The 20,951-nt window shown below is 50.1% G+C and overlaps 3 protein-coding genes across 3 annotated transcripts; 2 read left to right on the top strand and 1 right to left on the bottom strand.

Moving 5' to 3' along the window:
- The first annotated feature begins 4,463 nt into the window (after window positions 1–4,463).
- Pcp2 (Purkinje cell protein 2) lies at window positions 4,464–6,764 on the top strand. Its single transcript, XM_051205366.1, has 4 exons — window positions 4,464–4,514; window positions 5,093–5,207; window positions 5,375–5,499; window positions 6,645–6,764. The coding sequence occupies exons 1-4, from the start codon at window positions 4,464–4,466 to the stop codon at window positions 6,762–6,764; spliced, it is 411 nt and encodes a 136-aa protein (XP_051061323.1).
- LOC127237233 (protein PET100 homolog, mitochondrial) lies at window positions 5,824–8,653 on the bottom strand. Its single transcript, XM_051205364.1, has 4 exons — window positions 8,566–8,653; window positions 7,745–7,831; window positions 7,539–7,571; window positions 5,824–6,979 (listed from the first exon to the last, which is right to left on the bottom strand). Exons 1-4 carry the CDS (start codon window positions 8,590–8,592, stop codon window positions 6,896–6,898), a joined length of 231 nt encoding a protein of 76 aa, XP_051061321.1. The 5' UTR covers window positions 8,593–8,653; the 3' UTR covers window positions 5,824–6,895.
- Window positions 8,654–8,768: 115 nt separating this feature from the next.
- Xab2 (XPA binding protein 2) lies at window positions 8,769–20,926 on the top strand. Its single transcript, XM_051205350.1, has 19 exons — window positions 8,769–8,898; window positions 11,868–12,016; window positions 12,295–12,418; window positions 12,684–12,881; window positions 14,745–14,879; window positions 14,971–15,135; window positions 16,579–16,723; window positions 17,007–17,158; window positions 17,249–17,368; window positions 17,473–17,604; window positions 17,694–17,825; window positions 17,910–18,023; window positions 19,205–19,367; window positions 19,456–19,646; window positions 19,763–19,885; window positions 19,979–20,150; window positions 20,349–20,478; window positions 20,584–20,693; window positions 20,794–20,926. The coding sequence occupies exons 1-19, from the start codon at window positions 8,848–8,850 to the stop codon at window positions 20,853–20,855; spliced, it is 2,568 nt and encodes an 855-aa protein (XP_051061307.1). The 5' UTR covers window positions 8,769–8,847; the 3' UTR covers window positions 20,856–20,926.
- The last annotated feature ends 25 nt before the right edge of the window (window positions 20,927–20,951 follow it).

Below are 20,951 nucleotides of genomic sequence, written 5' to 3'. Positions count from 1 at the left end.
GGCTAGGATGCAGGGGCATTTTTTGATGGGGCATGTTAATTAGGTGGACCAAAGGGCCTTTTGATTGCTGGACTTTGGTGCACATACTCAGGAATGAGTCTGGCATAGGAAAGTGTCCAAATAATCTAATGGTATTTAGCAAGACAGAGGGAACAGGGAAGAAGAGCAAGGCCTGCCAGTCATGTGCTTAAGTGGGCTAGTGTCCCTCTTCTACCTGTATGTGTATGTGTGTCCCGATGGGTTTTAACTGGGGTTGCTTACAAGAGCATTAGCCAACTTCCCAGTGGCTACATCACTGAAGAAAATGTCTCCCTCTCCTTCAGGAAACATTAACTTCCAATAGTTCTGAGCCTGTGACAATCATATCCAGCCAAATTCCTCCCCCACTCCCCCAGATACCTCCCATTACATATCCCTCCCACTTCATGTCTTCTCTTGTTTTATTTTGTGTGTTTTGTAACCCATTGTGTCCAGTTAGTGCTGCCTACTGGAATTTTGACTGACACGGTTGGCCTGATCTTGTGCAGGTAACACCTTAGTGCAGGGACTTCATGAATGTAACAGCATGTCATGTCCTGAAGACAGCATTTTATAGCACTTCCTCCTCCTTTCACATTTGTCCTGCCCCTCTCTTCCATATGTTTTCTGAGCTTTGAGTAGATTCCTACTTCTTTAAAAAAAAAAAAAAAAAAAAAAAAAGCATGTGGGGGGTGGTGACTGAGGATCAAAGCCAGGGTCTCACATGTACTAGGCAAGCACTTTACCACTGAGCTACATACAACTCCAGCTGTTACAGTCTTAGTATATCAAGAACCACACACACAGACTGGGAGGTGGTGATGCACCCCTTTAATCCTAGCACTTGGGAGACAGGCATGTGGAGTTCTGTGAGTTCGACACCAGCCTGGTCTACAAGGGCAAGTTCCAACACAGCCAGAAATACACAGAGGATACCCTATCTCAAAAAACCAAAACCAAACAAAAAGAATCACACAGGGTGACAATTGATTGCATCTGTGTGCCTATTTAACACATCAAAACGGACCTGGCCACCAGGTTCTCCCAGCATCCTTCAGTCCCTACCTGTTACAGGGCCCTCCTGGCTGGCATGCCCCACCCCCTCTCCAGCCCAGGGGCTGGGCTGGCCTTCCCTATGTAATCCAACCATTTCAGTTACCCACCCTCTGACCTTCGGGCCTCCTGGCTGCTGCATCTGGTTCCCACCTCTCCTCCCTCTTCCCCCCCCCCCTCCACACATGGAAGAGCTCAGTCTGGTCATGTCCACTCTGGACTCTCCCAGATGTCCCTGTCCCTGACAATGGCTATGTCGTCCCACATATCTACAATAAACCTTCTCTTCCATCATACATAGGAGCAGTCATGTTCCCTTTCTCACCCTCTTTATTTATTTATTTTCATTCAGAATGTTTAAAGCAAGCTGTATTTTGAGGCGTACCAGGGCCTGACAAGTCCGGCTGCTTCTCCCTAAATTGAGATTTTGGAGAATGGCCCCTGGCCGCCTCTTGAGGTCGCTCTTACAGGAGAGAGGTGTTCACAGGCGTGTCACACATTGTTAGAAAGGTACAATGAAAGGGAGGGAACAAGTGTGAGGATATACGTCACATGAATAGGGTCACAAGTTTAGTGCAGGTTGAAAACATGTTTTCCAGAAACAGGAACTTATTCTTAACTATAAATAGAAACCTTAACTTGCAAGGACTTAAACACACAACAAACAGCAACTTATTCTTTCACTACAAACAGAAACCTTAACCTGCACAGGACAAACTTATTCTTAACTGTCTTAACTGCAAAGAGAACCCTTAACCTACAAGGTATATCATTCCTGCTTTGGTTCCACATTAACTTTCAAGGTATATTGTTCCTGGTTTGGTCTCACAGTTGCTTGAGCCTGGGTGTCCTTACGTAACTCTGGCTGACCTGGACATTCCTAAGTAGTCCAAGTTGGCCTTGAACTTGAGATCTTCCTGACTCATCTTCCTGAGTGCTGGGTTTACAGATATATGTGTCAAAGGAAGTGGACAGTGTTTCTGGCAAGGGAGTTGTCCTCTGACCTACACACTTATGTACACACACATGCACCTGCAGACATATGAGTATATGCACACACACACACACACACAGGTTTTTTTTTTAATGGCCTTGAGTTGGCACGATGGCTCAGTGGAAAGTGCTTGTTGTGCAATTCTAACAACCTGTGTGAGATCCCAGGAATTCACATGAAGGCGAAAGAAGAGCTAACCCCCACACAACAATAAATGAATAAAAATGCAAATGGCCTTACAGCCACTGGACATGGTGGCACACTCAGGAGGCAGAGACTGGAGTGTCACTGCAAGTTCAAGGTCAGCTTGATCAATAAGCTCTAGGCCAGCTGGGGGTGCATTGCAAGATCCTATCTCAAACAAACAAACAAAAACCCAAAGCTGGTTAGCTTATACAGATGAGGACACACAGAAAGAGTACCATGCGTTTACATAGGCAGGAACCCAAGGGCAGCAGCTGCCAGCTAAGGAATCCCAAGACCAAAGGTATGGAGAGGCAAGGAAGAATGCCCCCACTCCTGGGCCTCAAAAGGAATATGGCCTCCCTAACCTTTATTGACACAATAAATTCCTGCAGCTTTAAGCCATCTTACGAGGGACACTCTGCTCCAGCAGCCCTTAGGAAGTGCAGACATTCTACAATGAATAGGACACCATACTGTTTACTGAGGACTGGGGCCTGGATGGTTGTGGCAGAGCTAGGGCAGGTGGTAAGGGTGCTGGTTCGAATCGCTTCAGGAGGGTGTGAGGACTAGTCTTGGTTGCTGACACACATGGAAAAAGAGAACTACAGTTAAAAACTGCCTCCCATCAGACTGGCCTGTGCAAATGTCTATGGAGACGTTTTCTTGATTGCTGATTGATATGGTGTGTTCAGCCCACTGTGGGAAGTGCCATCCTTGAGCATGTGAGCCTGGATGTAAAAAAAAAAAAAAAAAAGAGCTGGGCTCTGGTAGCATCAGAAGGAAGGATGAGTTCTAGGACAGCCAGGACCAGGGCTGGAGAAATGGCTCAGTAGTTAAGAGTACTTTCTTCTCTTCCACAGAGCCCAGGTTCAATTGCCAGCATCCACACGGTGTCTCGCAACCATCATAACTCCAGTTCCAAGGGATCCAATGCCTGCTTCTGACCTCTCTTGGGCACCTCACATATGTGATGCACATACATGCATGCAGGCAAAACACCCATACACATAAAATAAATATAAAAAATACATTTAAAGCCAGGATGTTCGATGCCAAGACAGTCTAGCTGAATCTAGGAGCTCAAGGTTTAATTTTTTCAGTCTGTGTCTTGAAAGAAGGTAGAGATCGAAAGAAGGAGATACCTCATGTGTACCCTCTGGTCTTCACAAGATCATGCACACACCACATGTGCACACATACACTAAATATACAAAGCCCACCCACTCACCCCCAAAAGAAGAAGAGTAACTTTTAAACTTTACTTATTTGAACTTTTAAAAAGGTTTGTTCTATTTTAAGTGTGTGGGTGTTTTGCCTCCATGTATGTCTGTACACCAAGAGTTTGCCTGGTACACAGGGAACTAGAAGAGGGCAATAGATCCTCTTGAACTAGGGTTGCAGATGATTGTGAGCTGCTAGGTGGGTGCTGGGAATTGAAGAGCCCGTGCTCTTACCCAGGAGTCTGCAGTTCTGGAAAAGCCTAACTTTCCTGAAAGGCTCTTGGAGACAGGACCAGGCTCTCAGGGCACAAAGCCACAGCTGTTTGCTGGGGTAGACGGGGACTTCCTCTCCTGTTCCATGTGGGAATGAGAGACCGAAGATACTCAACTAGGCCTTTGAGGGACAGATGGATAGGAGAGCTGAGTTTCTCTCAGGGTGGCCCTGGGGGCACTACAAGACCTCAGGGGTGGTGAGTAGCCTGAGCCAAGTTGACTTGTGTGTCTGTGGAGGGTGCAGGACTTTGAAGAGGACTTGTAGACCCCCAACTCCCTCCTTGGCTATCCTCCTACAGATGCCACGGGCCCTGCAAGGGGATGAACCTACAGACAGGAACTGGATGGCTTGGGCAGGGACGTCCTGGAGGCTCCACCCTCCTGTTGGTTGTTCTTCAACATTGCACTGGCTTCTTCCTGGCCCCTCTTGAGAGTCCTCGAGGCCCTGTGAGTATGGCTGTGCCCAGTGAGGTCCTAACATGGACTGCCCTACTCCCTTTACCCACACCCACCTCAGCATCAGTCTGGATGAACAATTACCTAGAGATCATCTTTCTGGGGCTTAAGCGTGGGTGGTAGCAGATGGGATGTGAGCTGGGGATTTGGGGATGGGGAAAGGTATCTGCCTCCTCTTCCCCCACATCCTGACCTTTTAAAAGGCCCTGTCAGGTGTGGGGGACCTGTCACAGGCCAGGAGGAAAGTGTGGTAGAGACACATGATGGACCAGGAAGAAGAAAGGGGTGAGGGGGGCGCAGACCTTCTGGACAAGGTAAGAGGGCTCTGTCTGACTCTACCACCAGCTTCCTGAGGTCTCAGCACCCGTGACTGACAGGATCACTTCATTTGTAGGGCATCTAATTAGTAAGCAAATCTCTGGGGTTCCCTGACCCAGTTACCGTAACACATGGGGGGTATAGTAGGAGGGTATAACTGCCCTCCCCCTGCCCAGGGCAAATGGATGGATTCTTAATACTGCCCCCCCCAAGAGATAGTAGGTGCTATGATTTAGGGGCACTTCTGAGCCCCATTTCCCTGGAAGTGCCCAACCCCCAAACCATCCCCATCCTGGTCTTGATCTAGGACAGGGGTGGAATACTGTCTCTAGAGGCAGTACCTTGTAAAATTGTGCTGCAGGCTGGGGCCCCAGGCTGGGAGGTGGGGGGTGGGGGTGGGGGGGTAGGGGTAGGTCAGGGAAGGAGACTCATGTTTCATTTGGAGCAACTCTACAGACCTGTGAGGACTATGGTGAGAGCAGAGATGGGAAGGCAGGCACCAGTTCAGGTGGGAGCTGGATGGAAGACAGCAACGGCACAGCATCCAACTAAACCAAGCATATCTGTCCCCAAGGCAGGTTCACCGGACCAGGAAGGCTTCTTCAACCTGCTGAGCCACGTGCAGGGCGATCGGATGGAGGAGCAGCGCTGTTCCCTGCAGACTGGTCCAGGCCAGACCCCAGAAAGCCGTAAGCTGGACATGTCGCAGGACTGGGGTGGGGTGCTGCCTGAGACACAAATGTGCCAGGGGTGAAGGGGTTCTGAAGTTCTGTGATCCGTGGGAGTCAGGGTCAGGAGCACTATGTGACCTCCTCTGGAGTCCGTATTCGTGACCACCTGTCTCTGCTCCAAGCAGAGGGTGGCTCTGCTCCAGAGATGGACAACCTCATGGATATGCTGGCAGACACCCAGGGCCGCCGCATGGACGACCAGCGGGTAACAGTCAATTCCCTGCCTGGCTTCCAACCTATCGGTCCCAAGGTAGGTGATGTCTAGATAATCTGTAGAGTGTAGCAATATAGCTCTGTAGGTCTATGCCCCATCTCCAGCCAAGATAGGGTGGGACCCTGTCTCTACACATCTTCTACACGTCTTGAACTCTGGAAAAGGAAAGTGCAGGTGGATGTTAGAGGAGCTGAAGATCATGGAGGGCTCATTCCAGTATCAGAGGCACGGCAAAAGGTTAAAGCCCCTGCTATATCTGTGTATCTGGGAGAGGGGACAGGGAGAAAATAGGCAGTTTTCCTATGGTGATGCTGCTGGGAGGAAAGCATATGAGCTCACACATCCACGCATTAACATTGGTTCTGTATTGGTGTGTTTTGTTTTATTGTTTTTGAAATAGGGTTTCATGTAGCTCCAGGTGACCTCAAATGCACAAGCCAATGATGACTTTAGACTTTTAATTTTCCTATATGTACCTCCTAGGTGCTAATGTTACTGGTGTGAGCCACCAAGAGCATCTGTGTGGTTGGGGATGGAATCCAGAACTTTGGTGCACTCTCTGTCAACTGAGCTGTACTCCCAATGCTGTGTTTGTGTACACTAGCATACATGTTACAGGTCCACTTGCCAGAAGTCAACCTCAATAATGTTCCTCAGGCGCCATCACCTTGTTATTTGAGACAGGATCTTTTGCTGCCCTGGAACTCATCAAGTAGACCAGGCTCTCTGGCCAGAAAACCCTAGAGATCCCCCTGACTCTACACATGCACTGAGATTACAAGTGCATAAGGCCACATCTGGCTTTTCACTTTGGGGTTGGGGAATAAACTCAGGTCTTCATGTACATATAACAAGGATTTTAATGACTGAGTTATCCCCTCAGCACATTTATTTGTTTGTTTTTGAGTCAGGGTTGTGAGCTTGAAATTTTCTGTGTAGACCAGGGTGGCTTTGAACTTGAGATAATTCTCTAGCCTCTTCTTGAATGTTGGGATGACGGGTGTAAACCAATAGCCCAAGTTCTGATCAAGAACCCACTGAGAGCTGACCATGTCACACCAAATACAACCCTGATTGACAGACAAAGGCAGACAAAAAAAAAAAAAAAAAATGTTGTTTGAAGGCACCTCTGGCTTGTACTTTCTTGGTCTCCTCCCTCTTTGACTCTTCTTCATCCACAGGATGGAATGCAGAAACGACCTGGGACTCTCAGCCCTCAACCCCTGCTCACCCCTCAGGACCCTGCTGCACTTGGCTTCCGCAGGAACAGCAGCCCCCAACCCCAGACACAAGCTCCTTGAGAGTTCTAGCCATCCTGGGCCCCCAGACTGGCCCCTGAAAACAACAATAAAACACTTGGCACTAGTAACGAAGAATTGAGTGTGTGTTATTTCCTGGGTGGTGGGGCTGGGGACTTGAGAATTTGGAGGTCTCAGGAGCTCTGCTGAGAAGCTTGAAGAAGTCTCTCTTCCCTCTGCTTCCGGATCTTCTGTTTGAATTCTTCTAGCTCCTGGCGCTGGAATGAGGAAAGGGTTGTGATGGAAAGGAAGGAGGGGTACACACCTCAGGGCCTGGACTTACTCCCACTACCCTCCCTTTGGCTTCAGAGTTCAGTATCCATACTGGAACCCCATGCCAATCATAACCACCATGCCAGTGAGTTCAGCTTCGTCCTTCAGAGAGAAGGTAATATATGAAATTTGTGTCCTCCCCACTTTTTAACACAGGGTCTCACATACCATAGGCTAGCCTTGAGCTCACTATGCAGCAGAGAATATCCAGAATTCCCAATCCTCCTGTATCCATCTCCTAAATATTGGAATTACAGCCCCCTCTTCCCCGCTCCCTCTCTCTATCCCTATACAGCCCAGGCTGGTTTCAATCTGATAATCCTCCTACCCTTGCTTCCAAGTGATCACAGGTGTATACCATCACAAACAGTAAGAAATATGCATGGAAACGAGGTCTCTAGCTCAGGATAGCCGGGAACTCCTATTCATTTTCTGTTTCCAATTTCCTATCTATGGCTGAGGGTGAAATGTATTTCGAGCCCCCTGGAAGAATGGGTTACTTACCTGATCCTCCTTCTCTCGTGGCCACAGCTCCCTCTGTGGGACAAAGTCACAGGTGAGAACACAAGCCAGAGGAATCCAGAGTCCAATATGCAGCACAGGGCTGACTCATGGGAGGCAGGCAGTGGTCCCCAGCACCAAATCCGTGCCTCATACCCTGCTTTCCCCATCCCTAGGAATGATCCAGCAAGCACTCTCCTGATACCCACCTTGCGCTGGATAACATAGTCTTCAAACCACTCTGCCTGATTGGAGATCCAGAACATAACGACGGGGAAAGTGAGATAGAGTGACATCTGCAAAAGCAGAATGGATGGACAGGGCCCAGAACTGTCACCACTCTAGTACAGGGAGATTACAGGAGAGCCCAAAAGACAGATCTATCCTCCTACACAGGCCGGGATCCCGGTCTCCGTGCCTCCCTAGGAACCCCAGAAATCCTACCAGAACGCAAACCAGGCACCTTAAAGCCTGGCCTTCATGATTCAGCAAGCTTTATTCGTAATAGTCCTGTCCAAATCTCATTCTCAAACACACACACACACACACACACACACACACACACACACACACAGGCACAAAGCCGCGCGGGGGTGGAGGACGGAGGAACGGGAAAGACCAACAGTCCAAGAGCTCCTACTACAAAGACATCCTTGAGACGTTATTACCTCCCAACCTGATCTTCGAAGCATTTCAAATAGAGGGGCCTCATTTTTTCAATCATATTCTCCTACATCTAGGAGTAACCCTATCTGAGGCCCATTATGAGCCGAGGGATCTCCTTCTGGAAATGCCGCTCTGGATCTAAAGCCTCCCTTCACCCGTCTCTGAGACGCTTCCTCTGACCAAACCCAGACTCTCCATTCTAAGTCCCCACATCTAACGCTCCTTCCGCTGAGGATCCGATACACAGCTCAGATACTTTCTCCGTGGAACTCCCCACTCTGCACTTCTCTCGCTTCCCAGATCTATTCTCAAATTCAGAAAGAGCCTGGGTCCAGACGTCCAACACACTCCTGAGTTCACTGACCCGAAACACCTCTAGCTTCACCCCCATCTCGCTTGTCCGGCTCTACGAAGCCACTTCCGCCCAAAGGCGACTCTCCAGCAGTGCGAAATCTCATTGGTGCATCTCAACAACCAATACTGAAGCTCAGTGGCCAATAACCGGTTGGTGGTGACGTCATCTTATGGCGCCCCTTTCTGCTTCCGGTCACAGCCTCGACGATACAGGTCTGGCCGGAGAGGGCGGGCCTTCTGTGAATGACGCCATCAGAGAACGACTCTCGTCTGTACCTGGAGAGCCAGGAAGATGGTGGTGATGGCGCGAGTTCCGCGTCCCGAGCGGCCGGATCTTGTTTTTGTAAGTCTGCGGCGAGACCAAGGGTGCTCCTCGAGGGAAGGCCCGAAGCTAGATTCTTTCTAGGATCGGAATCTGGCTCTTGGGACTTTAGGCCCAGACTGTGCATGTTAATCCATGGGGACACTAGCGAGTCTAAGGCGACATGTCAAAACACTGACCAGGCTGGGATTAAAGAACCGGATTCTTCGTGGCCTGAGTGAGGAACTGCTATTGAGGTTAAGGCCTTGATGTCTCGTGCCGGAAGAAGTGAGGTCAAGAGGGGAATGGGATAGCAGGGAAAGAAACGGCATGGATGTTGATAGGCATAGTGGCAAGGTTAGAGTTGTGGCTTCTGGATAGCACCTTGGTTTCTGGGGCTACAAGAACCTTGGAGTATGTAAAAAGACTAGTGATGCAGATGGCCCCTGGAATCCTAAAAAGGTGAAAATTCGGTGGCTGAAATACAGGCCCCATATTTAAACCGCGTTCATAGTGTTCTGGGTTAAGGGCCATAACCGCACTGTGTGTTTAACCAAGGGTCTCGTGCATGCAAACCAAGCACTCCACAATTGACCTATACCCCCACGCGCGCACATGTGCACCCCACTTCCTGAGAGAAAATCCTTTAGTTTGCAGTGTCTGGGATAAAGTTGAGCTCAAGTACAGGTTAACGGGACCCAGAAGGACCAGAAGTTTGATGAACTAGGTGGCTTAAGTAAACATTTAGTCACGTGGGCCTGAGGAGGCGGTGCAATCAGTAATGTGCTTGCTTGTTATATAAGCGAAGGGCCTCAGTTCAGGGCCCTAGCACCTACATAAAATGCTAGTGAGATCCTGTCTCAAACGTACGGTGGAGAGCAATTGAAGAGGACCTCTGGCCTCTGCCAGCACCAGCTCCCACGTGTGTGTTCATGAATGTATACACACACTCAAAAATTATTTTCGTTTTGTTTGAGATAGTATCTCACTATGTAGCCCTGGCTGGACTGGAACTTACCATATAGATCAGCCTGCCCTCGCACTAATAGAGATCCATCTGTACCTGCCTCCTAGAGGAGGCTAGAAGAAAAAAGAAACTAAAAGCATTAAAATTTTGGGCCAGGTATGGTAGCACATACCTTTGATCCCAGCATTTGGGAAGCAGAGGTAGGCAGATCTCTGTGAGTTTGAGGTAAATGTGGTCTACAGAGTGAGTTCTTGAAAAATGAGACCCTGGCAGGTGTGTGTGTGTGTGTGTGTGTGTGTGTGTGTGTGTGAGAGAGAGAGAGAGAGAGAGAGAGAGAGAGAGAGAGAGAGAGAGAGAGAGAGAGAGGCTTCATTATCTGGGCCTGGTGTGAAGATATGGTGACGGTATGAGCATGGGGAACAAAACCCTAATGTCTGGGAAGAAGTGTGCTGTAAGTAGATACAACTTGCTGTCCATGGCAAAGGCTTGGCAGCTGGAGCTGTGCCCTGGTGCTGTGTGAGTCTGGAGATTATGGGGAATGCAAGGGAGAGGATAATGGGTGGCGGAAATATGTGTGTATGAAATTGCCAAAGAATTTTTTAGAGTGTGGTGATTGGGACCAGGGAGTGGGCAGTAGGATTTGCTGGCTAAAGCTCATGTCTGGGCAGGGGTCTCATTAAACACCAGCGACCAAGAAGTCTGTGTGGACATTGAGCTCTGAGGGCCAGAGGCCTGAACTAACACTTGTAGCACAGTGGTTCTCAACCTTCTTAGTGCTGTGACCCTTTAATGCTTTTCTTCATGTTTTGATGACCCCCAACCATAAAATTATTTTCATTGCTACTTCATAACTAGTTTTTTGTTACTGTTATGAATCACAGTGTAAATGTGTTTTCCAATGGTTTTAGGTGACACCTGTGTAAGGGTTCTTTGTCCCCTCAAAGGGGTCGCAACCCACAGGCTGAGAAACACTGAGAAAACTGGTAATCCAGTTTCAACAGAAGAAGAAAACATGCCTGGGACCTTGCTATTTTGTGTTTCTTTGCCTGTTAAAGAATTTTTTTTTTTTTTAATCGTGTTTATGTGAGCTGGGTGGTGATGGCACACACCTTTGATCCCAGCACTTGGTGGGTGGGGGGGAGGCAGAGCCAGGTGGATTTCTGAGTTTGAGGCCAGCCTAGCCTATAGAGTGAGTTCCAGGACAGGCAGGACTGTTTCACAGAAAAACCTTGTTTTGAAAGAAGAAGAAAAATCATGTTTGTATGTGTTTGTGTGGTATCCACAGAGGCCAGAGGCTGGAGTTGCAGGTAGTTCTGAGTGGCTTAACATGAGAGCAGGGAAGATGAGGATTGAGTTCAAGTCCTCTGCAAGAGCACTACATGTTCTTAACTGCCGAGCCATGTCTCCAGCCCTGTTTGTTTCCAAGTATACTGTGTTGGTAATGTGTGAATGTGTGTTGGCCAGAAATAGATGGTAGCTGTATTCCTCAGTTGCTCTCCATCCTATTTTTTAAGACAATCTTCTCACTGTACCTGAAGCTCACTGGCTGGCTAATGAGCTAAAGGGTTCTCCCTGTGTCCGCTTGCCCAGCACTGAAATTATAGATACACACTGCCATGCATGGCGTTAAATGGGTGTTGGGGATCTGAACTCAGGTAATCATGCTCATGCATACTGACTGGGCCATCTTTTGTAATTTTAGCATGTACAAGAGGTAAATCATGTGTGCCACTTGTGTGCAAGTGAAAAGTAGAGGACAGCTTATGGAATTGATTCACTCCTACCATGTGGATCAAACTTGGGTCCTCAGGCTTGGTGGCAGGTGCCTCTACACACTGGGCTTCTCACCAGCCTCCCATTTGTTTTATTCTTTGAGACCTTTTTGCCTCCGAAGTGTTGGGAGTGTAGGCTTGCACCACTGTCTTTTGGTGCTGCATGGAATTGTAGTAAAAGCCTAGAGTTTGGCATTTAAGCCCCAGTGTGGGGTGTGACTCCACTGAAACTAAGGATAGGCCTCTCTTCTCCCCTTCCCTGGCCCTGGCAGGAGGAAGAGGATCTTCCCTATGAAGAAGAAATCATGCGGAACCAGTTCTCCGTCAAATGCTGGCTCCGCTACATCGAGTTCAAACAGGGGGCCCCCAAACCCCGGCTTAATCAGTTGTACGAGCGGGCACTCAAGCTGCTTCCCTGCAGGTGCATATGGCCTTCCCCGAGCGAGCAAGCGACCCTGCTCGCCAGCCCCCACCCCTCCACATACAGTCCCACACAAGTGGTAATATGTCCCAGGTGATCGCTGTATATTCCCTTGTATCTCCTGTATATTCACAGCCCCTGATGTCCCTTCCCTCGTGTCCCAGTCTTTCCCTTCCTTGTGAGCTCTCTCACCCCTCCTCAGTCCCTTTTTGTAGCACAGTTGCCTCTAGAACAAAGGAAGGGTTCTATAAGCCATATCCATCTTCACTGCTCTCTAGCTACAAACTCTGGTACCGCTATCTGAAGGCACGCCGGGCACAGGTGAAGCATCGCTGCGTGACTGACCCTGCCTATGAAGATGTCAACAACTGCCATGAGAGGGCCTTCGTGTTCATGCACAAGGTGGGGAGCTGGGGAAGGGATAGCCAGAGGGAACTATTTCCCCAGGGAGATATAAACAGATGACTGCCCATTCCTTATAGTGCGTCCACCAAAATGTCCCACCAACTTGAGGAACTAACGAGTTTATTAGGGTTATTCACAGAGCCTGAGTGAGGGATAATGAGACCTATTGCCTCCCTGCTGCCCTTATGCCCTAGATATGGATGGTAAGCATGCCGTGGAGCTTGTGGCTCAGATCTGGCCTATCACTCTCCATTATTTCCAGATGCCACGTCTGTGGCTAGACTACTGCCAGTTCCTAATGGATCAGGGACGAGTAACACATACCCGCCGCACCTTTGATCGTGCTCTCCGGGCACTACCCATCACACAGCACTCTCGAATCTGGCCCCTGTATCTTCGCTTCCTGCGCTCCCACCCACTGCCTGAGACTGCTGTGAGAGGCTACCGTCGCTTCCTCAAGGTAAGCACCAATGAATAGCCTTGTTGCCAGATCAGCTTCCAAACCTTGGCTCACTGGCATAAGGGCCCTCATGCACCAGGGTACAGGAAGAGGCTCCTATGTATAGATAGAGTTTATTTGTGATTTATCTCTTCCTCTCTCTCCCTCCCTCCCTCCCTCGCTTTCTCTCCCTTCCTCCTCTCTCTCTCTGCTTCTCTCTTTCCCTCTCTCCCCCTTCCTCTCCCTTCCTCCCTCCCTCACTCTCCCTCCCTCCCTCACCCCCTCCCCTGTGGTGTGTGTTTTTTGCATACCCATGCATGTAGAGGCCCAAAGTTGACACTGAATATCTTCCTTAATTACTCTCCACGTTATTGAGGCAGAATCTCTTACTGATCCCAGAGCATACCAGCTAGAACCAGATTTGGCTAGTTCTAGCTAGCCCCAGCAACCCCTCTCTCTGGCTCTCCAGTACTACCATGCTACCCAATGTTTATGTGGGTTCTAAGGATGCAAGCTCCAGTCCTCACACTTACAAGGCAAATGCTCTCCCTAACCCTGTGGCTTATTATCTTTAGTTTCTAAGTAGTTAGCTTTTGGCTTATACCTTTTCCACTGTGAGCATAGAGATGAGAGCTAGGGACATCATGCATAAGGCATTTATCACCACCTGCGTAGGACTTTCAGTCTAACTGATAGACACATGCATGAACCAGCTGTGTGAAACAAGAAAACCAAAACCAGAGCCAGAAATAAGACATGTGTGCAATGGACAGCATTGCAGGCAGAGCATGTGTGCTCAGGTTGTGCTGTCTATTATGGTGAATTCCTTAGCATGGTACTGCATGGGTAGCAGCTTATGAGAGAAGCAGGTCTGAGTTGGACTACATAGGAGTGTTGGACAGGGTTTGGGGTGGGCAGAGGTATAGACAGAAATTTCAGTCCAGCCTGGTCCCAAAACTATTTAGTTCCAAGTAAACACACAGAGGTTATATTAATTATAAACTGTTTGGCCAATGGCTCAGGGTTCTTATTGGCTATCTCTTAGTTATTAACCCATTTCTATTAATCTATGTATGTCCACATGGTATTGGCTTACTGGTGATGCCTGGACCTCTTTCTTCTAGGCAGCTACATGGCCTCTCTCTCTAGACTCACTCTCTGTTCCTCTTCCCAGAATCCTTCTGGTCTGGTAGCCTCACCTATACTTTCTGTGTGACTACGTCCTGCCTGTTCATTGGCTGAAACAGCTTTATTCATCAACCAGTAAGAGAAACATATTCATAGCATCAGAAGGACCTCCCATCAGAGAGATGTCAAGGCTAGAAGAAAGGCCAAGGCTGAACCACTTAGGGCTGAGGCTAAAGGCCTCGGCTAGATTACTGTGTCACTTCCTCTTCCCGTGGCTGTGACAAAACACCCTGGTTCAGGGGTGCATCGAAGAGAAGCTAGCCACATCACATCCAAGATCAGAAAATAGCTATGCATGCGTGCTTGTGTGCCGTTCACTCTTTGCACATTATACAAGGTCCCTGCCTGGAAATCCATAAATAACATGTTCTTGTCTAAATTAACATAGTCCAGATAATCTCACACATGCTATAAGGCCTAGCTCTGAGTGATTCTGGATTCTGTCAGATTGACAGTTAGCACTGACCATCACATAAGTACTGTAGCCAGGCTAGATCCAGAGGAGCCAAGACCAGACCAGTAAGGTCTGAGGCTGGACCACAAGAGAGCTGAGGCTGGCTTAATCATGGCTGGTTATTTGCTTAAAAACTGATAAACAGGGGCATGCAGTTGGGGGGGGGGACCTAGAGACCCTTAGTGAGGAGGGAGATGTCATATTCTGCTGCCCCGTTCACAAGTTGGGTGGGTGTTCTCCAGCTCAGTCCTGAGAGTGCTGAGGAATACATCGAGTACCTCAAATCCAGTGACCGGCTGGATGAGGCTGCACAGCGCCTGGCCACGGTGGTGAATGATGAGCGCTTTGTGTCCAAGGCGGGCAAGTCCAACTACCAGGTAGGTCTACTGAGAGATGGAGGCTGGGTGAGAGGCGTCCTCCCTCCTGGACCAAGACTGAGATGTTCCCCTGACACCCTGTGTCCTGCAGCTATGGCATGAGCTGTGCGACCTTATCTCCCAGAATCCGGACAAGGTACAGTCCCTCAATGTAGATGCCATCATCCGTGGTGGGCTCACCCGCTTTACTGACCAGCTGGGCAAGCTGTGGTGCTCCCTGGCTGACTACTACATCCGCAGTGGCCACTTCGAGAAGGTATGTGGTTACCTAGGCCTCAGCTATGAGGTGGGTCTCTGGAGGACGCTCGGAGTGCATGGGCAGGAAATGTATGGCACATCACATCCATACACATATTTGCCATTCCAGAGGATAGGTGCAGCAGCCCTGTAGACAGGTGACCCTTCAGGGCCGGCTGACTCTGGGCCTGCTTCTCTTACCTCCTAGCTGTGTAGTTTGGGACCTTGTAAGCATGAGCATCCTATTTGTGAGCTTGTTTGAAGGAGTGTGGCCACTCATGTACCCTTGACTGAAGCCCAGGCTTCTCTATTCAAGGAACATTGTCCTTTTTGACATAGTGACATAGCATGCAGCTTTAGGAGGGACATACGTGGTACAGTGAGGAAGGAAGAGGACATCTGCCCAGGCAGTCCAGTCAGCTGAATCAGCCCAAGTCTCAGTGGGGTGACAGATGTCCCAATTTGCAAAGTGAGGGTGACGGCTTCACTTCACCTGCTAGGAACTGGTGCAGCAACAGAGAGTATTGACCAGGTGCCTGGTGTGATGTTGTGACTGGCTATCCTTCCTGCCTTGCTTTCCAGAGGCGTGCCGGGAACAGAGGGTTGGGTGGGACTTTGAGAGTCTCCGGAGGACTAACTGGGGCTACTATAGTCTAAAGAAATTGCTAGGGAAGCCTGAAGTGAGTGAGTAACATCAGGGGATTGGGATTTGCAGTGGTTGGGCCGGGCAAGGCAAGAGGGTCCAGGCAAGATAGTTGCAAAGCTCACAAATGCCCTTCCCCTGGTGCTTACATGAGGATATGGGGTACAGAAATGAGACTGTGCTCTGTAGGGGTATAAAAAGTCTAGATAAACACGAGCTCATGAGTTGTGGGACATTCCCTGGTAAGACACGAAGAGATGTCTCTTCACCATAAATAGAGTACCTGGTGATTTATTTCTGTATTTTACAAATGCGAACACATAGCACACCAGTGAATTTATTGGACTTCCTTACAGAAACATGGGTGAGGGACATGGATGACTGAAAGTAGTCTCATCAGTGAAAACCCACCTGATTGGGTAACAGTTTACAAAGGTGCATTCCTGGACCTTCCTGTGTGACTTGAGACGGCCTGGGCCTTGGGGGCTGGTTGGAGACCCCCCTCCCTAGCAGTTATCACTGCTTATGTAACCTGGGGAGGGGGTCTCATGAGTCTTCCAAGTTTCATTTTCTTTCCCAGCCTTAGGCGCCTCCTCCTTCCTCCAGAACGGGGAATGTTGCAATTAGAAAGAAATAGCTTCACAGCAAGCTGAGCTCCGGGCTCTGTGGGAGCTGGAATGTCGCTGCTCACTTCTTTTGTTTGGGGTTTTCGGGACAGCATTTCTGTGTAGGTCTGGCTGGCCTGGAACTCACAGACATCCTCCTGCATCTGCCTCCCTTGCGCTGTACTTTTCCTCATGCCGTGTCTGAACCCCACAGGCTCGGGACGTGTATGAGGAGGCTGTACGCACTGTGATGACTGTGCGGGACTTCACCCAGGTGTTCGACAGCTACGCCCAGTTCGAGGAGAGCATGATTGCGGCAAAGATGGAGACTGCCTCTGAACTGGGGCGTGAGGAGGAGGGTGCGATGTGGAACAGTGGGCTGGGGAGGAGAGAGTTGATTCCCCAGCCATTGCGGTGGAACAGAGGCTAGCAAGGAAAGAAGCTGGGTGGACACGGGAGCCAGGGTGTCCTGGAGTAGCTGTAAGGGGGTACCGGCATGAAGGAGGACTAGGGCTAGATGTTGGGTGGTCCGCCCCTGGCTCTTTCGGGTTTGGAGGGAAGGAAGGAAGCTTAGAGACAGGGAGCCAAGGGCCTGTGCTGTCAGTACCAACCTCTAGCTTCATGAACATGTTTGGCCCCCAGATGATGTGGACCTGGAGTTGCGCCTGGCCCGTTTTGAGCAACTCATTAGCCGGCGGCCCCTACTCCTTAACAGCGTCCTGCTGCGCCAGAACCCACACCATGTCCATGAGTGGCACAAGCGTGTGGCCCTGCATCAGGGCCGCCCCCGGGAGGTAGGTGACAGTCCCCCAACCCATCTTGCCCTGCCCCTTATAGTTGCAATGGCCTAACCCTGCCCTCTCCTGTCTGACTTCCTGTTCCAGATTATCAACACATACACAGAGGCTGTGCAGACGGTGGACCCCTTCAAGGCCACAGGCAAGCCTCACACACTATGGGTTGCATTTGCCAAGTTTTATGAAGATAATGGACAGCTAGATGATGTGAGTTGCTTTTATATATGCATCTATATACAGGTCTTTTCACCGTGGGGCTTGGGGGTGGCCAAGTGGCAGGGCCTCAGTCAGTTTTCTGCCTATCACCATAGGCCCGTGTGATCCTAGAGAAGGCCACCAAGGTGAACTTCAAGCAAGTGGATGACCTGGCAAGCGTGTGGTGCCAGTGTGGAGAGTTGGAGCTCCGGCATGAGAATTATGATGAGGCATTGAAGCTGCTTCGGGTAAGGATGTAAAAACCAGCCAGGGATGTGTGGTGGGGCACAGGACAGCCACTCATTGTCTCCTTGCCTATGCCACTATCTCTGTACAGAAAGCTACAGCATTGCCTGCCCGCCGGGCTGAGTACTTTGATGGTTCGGAGCCCGTGCAGAACCGTGTGTACAAGTCGCTGAAGGTGTGGTCCATGCTTGCTGACTTGGAGGAAAGTCTGGGCACCTTCCAGGTCAGCTGCCATGGGCAGGGGCAAGGAAGAGCTGGTTCTCAGCCCCAGAGCAGAGCATTCCCTGACCTATCTGTGTCCCCACAGTCGACCAAGGCTGTGTATGACCGAATCCTGGACCTGCGCATAGCCACACCACAGATTGTCATCAACTATGCCATGTTCCTGGAGGAGCATAAGTACTTCGAGGAGAGCTTCAAGGTGAGGCATGCCTGAGGCTGCAAGTCAAGGCCAAGGCACAGTAAGGCAGTTCCTCCGTGTCTGCAGATGTCCACTTGTGTCCTCACTGTCACTGTCTTTATGTATCTGTAGGCACGTAGGGACCATGGGTAGGGGCTTGTATTAGTTATTCTCACTGTTGTTGGGACAAAACATCTGACAGAGGCAAGTGAAGGGAGGAAGAGTTTATTCTGGCTCATGATCAGAGGCTATATTCCATCATGGCAGGCAAGGCATGGCAACAGAAACATCTTGTGGTTATTTATGTTGCATCTGCAGTCAGGAAGCAGAGGGGCATGAATATCTGTGATTGGCTCAGTTTCCTCTTTTATGTAGTGTAGGATTTCAGCCTATGGGATGGAACACACACACAAACACATACATTTAGGGTGGATCTTCCTGTCTTATTTAAGTAAGATAATCCTTCAGACATGACTAAAGTTTATTCCTTAGGTTATTCTAGAGTCCTGTTAATTTGACTTTGGAATACTGTTAAGCCAACAACAGTCACTGTTGGGGGGGGCAGTTTTTACCCCTTTTGACATTCAGACTGGGGCCTCTCACCACTGAAGGACATCTCGGTCCTGAATCTCATGTGAAGCCATTAGTCATGACTGGTTAGGCCTACCCTAACAATGCCACTTTAAGTCTGTCTCCTCGTTTCCAAATAAAATGCGTATGAATGGCGTGGGATGTGGGCATTTCCCCCGTAGTCAGATAGTCTCTCCAAGTGCTTAGGTGAAACAAAACAAATTGGGAGCCACATGAGTAGTTCCCATTGGTCACTGTTCAAGTAGTAGAGTGTAAGTAGGTGCACTGGTGGCTGTGGGTGCTTTTGTGTTTGTGGTGGCCATAGGCAGATACATACATATGTATGCTGCATGTAGGTTGCATTTATTCACATGTCCCCAATCCTTCTGCCTAGGAAGGTGACCCCTTTCCCAGGACACTGGGTGCCTATATCTGATTGTTTGGTACCAAATTCTGTTTTAAGTCCCTGTTGTACCCATACCTAAGGTCTGTAGTTGGTGAAGGGAGAGAGCGTGACACACTTATATGTGCCATGATGGGGGGGGGCAAAGAAGGGGCCCTGGGCAGGCTTAAAGAAGACATGAGCCAAGGGCAGCTGGGTGCTGACACCTCTATGGCTTCCTTGGAAACAGGCATACGAGCGTGGCATCTCACTGTTCAAGTGGCCCAACGTGTCAGACATCTGGAGCACCTACCTGACCAAATTCATTGCCCGCTATGGGGGCCGCAAGTTGGAGCGTGCACGGGACCTCTTCGAGCAGGCGTTAGATGGCTGCCCACCCAAATATGCCAAGAGTGAGAAGTCTGGGCTGTCACAGGACATTGGGATGAGTGGTGTGAGTTGAGCTGTGAACTGCTAACTGGCCCTTTCCATCCTGTGCAGCCCTATACCTGCTTTACGCACAGCTGGAGGAGGAGTGGGGCCTTGCCCGTCATGCTATGGCAGTGTATGATCGTGCTACCAGGGCGGTGGAGCCAGCCCAGCAGTATGATATGTTTAACATCTACATCAAGCGGGCTGCTGAGATCTATGGTGTCACCCACACTCGTGGCATCTATCAGAAGGCAATTGAGGTACCTGCTACTAGTACCTGGTATGGGGTTGAGGTTCAGGCTGGTAGAAGGCCTTCCTGAAGCCAGGTACTGACCCCTTTCCCTCACCCCTGTTCTCCCTGACTGCATGGTTCCAGGTGCTGTCTGATGAGCATGCCCGTGAGATGTGCCTACGGTTTGCAGACATGGAGTGCAAACTTGGTGAGATCGACCGTGCCCGGGCTATCTACAGCTTCTGCTCCCAGATCTGTGACCCCAGGGTAGGGCTGGGCCTGGGTTTTGGAAGGTAAGAGTGGGCAATGGGGATCTGTACCAAACACCTGGTCTACTCACATGCCTGTACCCCACCACAGACAACTGGGGCATTCTGGCAAACATGGAAGGATTTTGAGGTTCGGCACGGAAATGAGGACACTATCAGGGAGATGCTGAGGATACGTCGGAGTGTGCAGGCCACATACAATACTCAGGTCAACTTCATGGCTTCACAGATGCTCAAGGTGTCGGGCAGTGCCACAGGCACCGGTGAGCTGCTGTCACCTCCCTTTTCTTACCATGACCAGGCTACATGGGGCAATAATGTCTTCCCCACCCCAGAGTGCTCACTTTTGGGTCTGGAAGCACCTGGAGTCAGTCCTGGAAACCTCAGCCTGGGCAGGCCTTGGAGAGCACCTGAGGTCTGACCCTGAACTCTCCTCTAACCCACCCTGTATGTACCTCCAGTGTCTGACTTGGCTCCTGGGCAGAGCGGCATGGATGACATGAAGTTGCTAGAACAGCGGGCAGAGCAGCTCGCAGCTGAGGCAGAGCGGGACCAGCCTCCTAGGGCCCAGAGCAAGATTTTCTTTGTGAGGTGAGGGCAGGAAGGGTCATGGTTCACCTCCTCTTAGGAAAGGGGTGTTCCAGGGAGGCTGTGGGGGAAGAGTCCACTGAGACCACCTTCCCTCTCCAACTCTAGAAGTGATGCATCCAGGGAGGAGCTGGCAGAGCTGGCTCAACAGGCCAACCCCGAGGAGATCCAGCTGGGCGAGGATGAGGACGAGGATGAGATGGACCTGGAGCCCAATGGTCAGTGGCCTGCCCAGGGGCCAGGGTCAAGGGCAGAGGTGGGTCACTCTCCACCCCACCCCCAACGGAGTAACAACTCCCATCCCACCTTCCCCCACAGAAGTCCGACTGGAACAGCAGAGTGTGCCGGCTGCTGTGTTCGGGAGCCTAAAGGAAGACTGACACCCTCCACACTTTTTTCCCTCCGTGGCCCCTCCCCCATAATGACCTCTGTAATACAGCTCCTCTTTGTACATCTGTCTCAGCCTCCTTCCTGCT

Source organism: Phodopus roborovskii, unplaced genomic scaffold (genome assembly GCF_943737965.1).
Source record: "Phodopus roborovskii unplaced genomic scaffold, PHOROB, whole genome shotgun sequence".
Taxonomy (NCBI): domain Eukaryota; kingdom Metazoa; phylum Chordata; class Mammalia; order Rodentia; family Cricetidae; genus Phodopus; species Phodopus roborovskii.
Note: the sequence above shows the minus strand (reverse complement) of the source record. Positions and strands in the feature narration are given on the sequence as shown.